The 7,105-nt window shown below is 33.5% G+C and overlaps 1 protein-coding gene across 5 annotated transcripts in view; it reads right to left on the reverse strand.

The window, feature by feature from the left end:
- Nucleotides 1–500: 500 nt before the first annotated feature.
- The window catches only part of LOC110453247 (beta-1,3-galactosyltransferase brn-like), a 63,556-nt gene continuing 56,951 nt past the window's right edge, over nucleotides 501–7,105 (reverse strand). For all 5 annotated transcript variants that reach the window (XM_021502115.1, XM_021502116.1, XM_021502118.1 and 2 more), the window contains one exon: nucleotides 501–4,966. In XM_021502115.1, coding sequence (XP_021357790.1) covers nucleotides 3,373–4,446 — 1,074 coding nt within the window. In that variant the 5' untranslated portion in view covers nucleotides 4,447–4,966 and the 3' untranslated portion in view covers nucleotides 501–3,372. The remainder of the gene's footprint in view (nucleotides 4,967–7,105) is intronic.

The following is a 7,105-nucleotide window of genomic DNA, read 5'->3' on the forward strand; positions in this document are numbered from 1 at the left end:
GACCTTGTATACATGAATATAAGAATTTGCATATTCTTACAGTAACAAATTTAGTCTCTCGCTTAACCTCTCCGTGAATCGGCATTTGCACTCTTTCACACACTACTCATTATACCTTTCCTATTACACATTCCCACACATATACATGCATATATATTCATGTCTTTCAATATTATTTTCCTGTCGCTCTCTCTCTGTCTCCGCCTCCCCCCCTCTCTCTCTTCGTCTCCCCCTCTCTCTCTCTCTGTCTCCCCCCTCTCTCTCTCTCCGCCCCCTCTCTCTCCGTCTCTCCCCCCTCTCTCTCTCTTCGTCTCCCCTCTCTCTCTCTCTGTCTCCCCCTCTCTCTCTCTCTTCGTCTCCCCCCTCTCTCTCTGTCTCCCCCTCTCTCTCTCCCCCTCTCTCTCTCTCTTCGTCTCTCTCTCTCCCGCTCTCTCTTTTCCATTCTCTCCGTCTTTCTCTCTTTCCTATTCTATGTGTTGTTTCTCTCTGTGTGTCTCTCTTCCTCTTCCCTTCTGTCTGTCTTTCTGTCTGTCTTTTGTCTGTCTTTCTTTCTCTTGTATCTCTCCATCTCCCCACTCTCAAGCTATCACATCCCCTCCTTCACTCTCCTTGTCTCTCTCTCTCTCTCGCTCAGAATCCACTTATTCCTCTATATCTCTCATGAATTATTTTCAAAAAGTTTTCAAACATCGCCCAACACATTTACGCTTCGTGTTTTTTCACACAACGAAGTAACACATTTTAACGATACTGTGGTAGCCACACAAATAGTTCACAATCATTTATACTTAGCTAAATATTTCTTGCAAGAAAAACGTATACATATATAATTTATATATATAAAAAGTCAATCACGATCTTGTTATATCTAACTTGGGACGGCAGTTTGATATTCATAAATATCGATTATATATATAAATAATAAAATGTGTGAGCGAGATAATGAATATAATCACATTCGAGATATCGAAGTTTCCTTCATACACCTGTCAATCAAATCGTATACCACACATATCGTGAATATTTTATTTTAGAAAAAAATAAAGTCTGTTGGTATCAATTCCTATCTTTGATAATTGAATTAATTACGTTAAATATGTCATCGAATTAACCAAGGAGTCGACATATCAGAGGTATGTTTGGAAGAGGGACTATTAAAGTGTAAGAACTTGGGCCCAATCCCTTTGACTATTCAGTGTCAATACAATATGTTTGAATCGAATCGGAGGTGTAATAGTTATTGACAAATAATTACAAAACTTTTCATTTTTTTCAATTTAATCCTGACGTTTTACATGAATAACACAAAAAAGTCGATTATATTCATAAATAGCGTCGTCAAGGTGTATCGCGATACGGGTCAGTGCTGGCGATACGATACATATCGCGATATTTCAATACGTTAAGTGTATCACACACAAAAAATGTCGTACTCAAAAGTTATCAGGATATTAATTATGTATAGAAAGAACAGAAACAATTACTACAAAATGATCAAAACGCAAATGAATTTTCATGAAAAATATTGTTATTAAAATGTCGATTAATTAGTGCCATTACGGATTTCCGTTGACAGGGATTTCCCTCTTCATGGTTAAACTACATGTATTTTGGAAGGAAAATAAATCTGTATAAATATATTATCACAAACCGGATATATGTTTATATATATTGTAATTGTTGAGATAAGTTATTGTTTTATTGCACAGTGATTATAAAATCGATATATTAAGATTTTAATTGTTTTGAATAATCTTTTTTTTCTACTTTTTACTTTTTTTTTATTTCGCGATTAAATTTGAATACTAATACGTATATATCCATTATATAGCCTTTTTAATAAATCTACCATATTGAACATATTATGTAAGCAAAACATTTTCCAATCGGAACTATTCGGGTATTTCCGTCACACTTTAATTGTGGACAAGTCATGTCGTGACGTCAAATTCTAAAACTGACGGAAATTCACGAATGGTTCCGATTGATTTTTGTCGTTTGCCGGAAATAATCATTGTAACCTGAAAAATGTCGACCGTGTTACAGCATAAACTATAATGGATCAACACAGATAGATAGGCAAAAACATGTAGTTGTCCTGATGTTTTTCAATGAAAGCATCAGGAATGAAAAGAATCTTTTACAATATCCATTATGATAAGCAACATGGTGACATTCAAAATTAACATTTTCATTATTTTATTACAAATCATATATATCTCTTTCCTTAGATATCACAGGCATGGACGAAAAGGGTATTATATGTATATTTCATTAATCTTGAAAAATGGCAGAAAATTTGTTACTTTTAAACCTAAGTTATGGACAAAACATCAACTAAAATATTCCATATTCTTCCATATTTTCGGGAAGGTTCTCCTAAGGCACATCTCAGTCGATTATGACGTCATTGGTATGTTCAGTGAACCTTATCATTCTAAAGCTTGTTTATGAATTAATGATCTTGGATGTTTCCGATCATCGTCGGAAAGAGCCGGAAACTTGTATTTGGCACATTTGCAATGATACCGAAAATTGAGTGAAAACAGATCACATATTATTATCACAATATAGTATTCAATGAATACATTGCATAATACTCGGTAAATAATATTTGATATAAAATAATAAAACTGTTTACAGAAACCGAATAAATGATATTTCATTATGCAATAAATAAATAATTCGTACGTACATTTTTCATGAATATGTGCCCTGATAAGGCTTCCGAATCGTTAAAACGCAAATTTCGAAAGAAAAACAAATGAACATTTGGGAGCAAGTGTGAATTTCCTTCGTGAAAAGGGCTGTTTTAAAGGTCCGTATAACATAAAAATAAATAAATAGTATTCAATTTCAATCAAAAACTTAAGATGAAGATGTTGTGTCTAAAATACTTAGACAAGGTAAATGACCTATTATCTACATGTATTAAATTTGCAAAGTTAAAAAAAATGTTTTCCCATTGTTAAGCTAATGGTACGAATTTAATTTTTAAATGATCATTTTTCAACCATTGATATATATATATTATATTAATTAAAACAAAAATCAATAAAACGATATGTAAACACAACATTAACACACGCTTATAATTAATAGTATATCTTTCTGGACTAAGATTTGGATCTCCTTTCAGAAAAAGTTTCACACTTAAGAAGCTTAAATATTATTTCTGGATAGTATTGTTCACTCGGCTAAATGATAAATGATATATCTGAAAAGGCACATTATAACAAAATTGACAAACACGGATTACTTCCTAGATTTTGCTTATCAAATGTATACAAGGGAGGTAACTCTTACGTAATTTGTGTAATGTGACATACATCCTTAAAACGTGCATACACACCATTATATTAAATTATTTCATTATACACATTCTGTCTTTGGAAAAGAAAGAACATCGTGTGGTATTGGCCCAGTTTTGTTTGCTTTTAATTTCCCATGTATGAAATATTCATAAGTTGCATAAGGTCCGGTCGTGTGAAAGTGGACACTGTCCATTGGCCGCAGTGCGAGTTTTTTCGCTACGATTCCTAGGTAAGCATCGTCAATGCCTATCGGTTTTACATAGGGAAAAGCTAATTGTAACTTCTGAGCAACTGAGTATGAAGTAACGAAAGCACCACCAGCTAAATATGGAGGCCAGAGGTCAAAAGGGTAAAGTTCAAATGAAATCCGCCATTTTGAATGTTCCGCCCTCTCCGGTTCGCCACATGCTATTAAAAATCCTAAAAATAATTGTTCTTGTGTATCACGTGATAGACTTTTTATAAATTGCACTAATCCGGGAACATTTACAAAATGATCGTCGTCGACAAACAGATAATAATCAGCACCTGAACACGACTCCATTGCCCAGTTAAACGCCATGACAGTTTTTAGCGTGTTGTTAAAATATGCATCCTGGAAATTTTCTTGTACGATATCTTTGTAGAAATCGGCCTCGTAATCGACCATACTCTGAATCGATTTATTGTACGCAACTAAAAACACTACTTTTATAACACCCGGATGTATCTTAGCCCACGTGGTCCGTACCGTGTGACGTCGGTACCAGTTTTGTGCAGCCGATTTAACAAGGATCGCTAGTTTCCCGCCTTTATGACTATAAAACTTACATTTGTCTGGTCGATGCAAATACGTGTAGTTATGAGGATAATGTTTTTTAAACGGAATTTCAGTGCCATTCTTTATTTTATCCATCACGTAGGGAAGGAGATCAACCTGCAATGGATAATTTCTCATAAATTCCCGTCGGTATGACATCACTTGCGGTGGCACTGCCTTCAAAGCGCGCATCACTTGATGCCCTAAGAAACTGCTTCCGAGGAAACCATTGGATTTTATATCGGCCGCCTGCTGAATCGAAGAAATCAACCACACTCCAGCCATTAAGTAAAACACCGGCCGTAACTTCCGAATGATAAACCATGGCCTCATAGTAAACCGTTACTGTATGCACAAATATAATGTTCCTCTCTCGGAACTCTTCTGATGTTTTCCTTCGTTGATGGATTAATTTGGCTCTTTGTATCAATATCCGCAAATACAAATTATCCTCTCTTGGAACTCCTTTGATGTTTCCCGTCGTTGATGAATTAGTTTGGCTCTTTCTATTAATGATAAGCTTTCACCGGTGATACTTAATCCAAAATCGAGATTTAACATGAATTTAGATGATTGAGCGTCCAGCTACTGGCAGAGTCAATAATCTAATCACTTCCGTTGAATTTATTCTCAAGTAACGTAAGTATATTCCGCAAAACAATATCCGAATGGAGACTTAAAATTATTAATTACGTTTCATTCGTAAGTCATTGTACTGTAAATTTACGGTTGCCAAGCAGAAGAATTCTTAAATACATTAGGGTATTGTATATATGCCCTCCAGTCGTTCCATACATCATATAGTATATTTCCGGAAAATTGTTGTTAGACCACTCCTTTGTTTAGATTGCACCTGTAAGAAAGAGAAAAAAAAGGTAAAATACAATGTTTGAATACATGCATACTCACTACTGTAATATGCGGTTGTATTGTTTGAAAAACGTGTAAAGTTAATTGTATTAATGTTAAAAAATAATATGTTATTTTTCTTTCAAAATTAATTGACAAATCGCAAGACAGCATTTCCTGTTAACAATTATGACAAAATAAACAGATCTTCGTGATGTGATTGTGACGTCATAATAAAATGAACCGGGCTTCCTGAACAAGTCTTTGCAAAATAGCGTGATAGATAGAATGCCATTTTATGTTTCCGTGTTGTGTAGCAAATACTATGTTGTAGGTTTAAGTAAGTTAGAAAGCATGTATACGGTAACAGTGTAAAATAATTATCATACTTTAATTATATGTATGTATTTGTATAAGATACACGTACATGTATGTAATTTTGTAATATGGTGATCAAAATGATATTATGTAATGATGACCTCTTATTACACACTTAACATCAATTGGTTTTTGGAATTAAAGACGAGTTGTTTCGGAGGGGCCGGTACAATTGGTAAGTGCATAATAAATTACTTAACTTTTGCATTTATCAAGATAATATTATTGGACAATTCTTAATTAGGACGAAAAAGGGTGATTATCGGTGTGTTAATTAACGTAATTAATTAAAAACCCTATTTAAGAAAATCGATTTAAATACATGTATAAGATATTTGAAATAGAATGCATAGCTTAGTACAAATTAAAAATTAGAAATCGACGATATACAATGTGTATCAGCATTGGTAGAAATAAGAGTTTAGTAAAAACGGCAACCAAAATGATATTGAAATTAAATTTAAAATATAACTAAATATACAACATTTGATACCGCGCCCTATCTAGCTAGAATAAGTCACTCTAAAGCACTTTACAGTACATAGATATACAATTTACTATACATGTATATTTATTATTCAGGTTTGAAGATTGAATTTATATGATTTTGCATCCGATATTAAAATATCGGAAAATATATATATATAAGAAACTCCCGTTTTTTACCCTTTTGCAAGTGAAATATAGGGAATTGTGATTAAATTAAAATGAACATTTAAATAGCATGTACATGTATTTTAACAGTTAGCTCACAAAAAAAGGTAAGGGAATCGTGTTATGACTACCCAATAAATATTGAAGCCCATGTATTTCTATAGAGAATCGTAATAAACAAAATATTTGCGGGTTCTTTGTGAAATATAAAAAACACATGTGAATGGTTCGCGTGTTGAATTTATATCTATTTTTAAATTATCACCTCAACGCTTGAAATATAAACTTTATTCACCGAGAAACCAAGAATATGCAATTATGTATTCAATCTTCTTTAAATGCTTCATATGTCACAGGGATATTTCTTCGTTAAGCTTTCGACAGCCTGTTTCTACATGAATTGGAAAAATATAGAAGTATTTTTTATTGAAATTGGGAAGATTTTCTTCATTTTCCCTTCATTTTAGAAAAAAAAGCCAAGCAAGGGTAAGCAGCCATTCGGAATACTCTTCATAGGCGATGTATTCCGAATGGGTAAGCAGCCTGTATTCGGCAGTACAGACTAACGATTACGGATTTATGTTGTACATTATTGTAATACCGGCAGCTAATCGCATATCATTCATTGTGTGTTGTTTACTTGTTTGTTTGTTGGGTAACCTGTAATTAATAAACAACGCGTGAATAGCCTGTAATTCAAATATCTATACCGACAAGTCGTAAGGCCAGACAAAAAAACATTCGCTGTTTCCGGTAACGCTACCTAACCTAATTGTGTGTCCCTACCGTAAAAATTGTAAGGCAATTCTAAGAGAAGCACTGTAAAAGTCAATACCACTCTTCAATATAAACCATATACAATTATTTAAAAACAAGAGGCCCATGGGCCTTAACGGTCACCTGATATATTTATACAGAGAGTTGATTTTGTTTTTAACATGAACAGAAATATTATTCAAAGTGACAAAAAAACAATAAAACCACCTTATTCAATATCTAGCAAACAGATTTAAGACTGAAAAGTATTTGAAACTAGCACCTCTGATTCTAAACAAGGAAAATGAAGAAATTTTAGCACACTGACTCCTTTGGGCCCCACCCTACAGCCCTT

This window comes from Mizuhopecten yessoensis, unplaced genomic scaffold, assembly GCF_002113885.1.
Source record: "Mizuhopecten yessoensis strain PY_sf001 unplaced genomic scaffold, ASM211388v2 scaffold7205, whole genome shotgun sequence".
NCBI classification, from domain to species: Eukaryota; Metazoa; Mollusca; class Bivalvia; order Pectinida; family Pectinidae; genus Mizuhopecten; species Mizuhopecten yessoensis.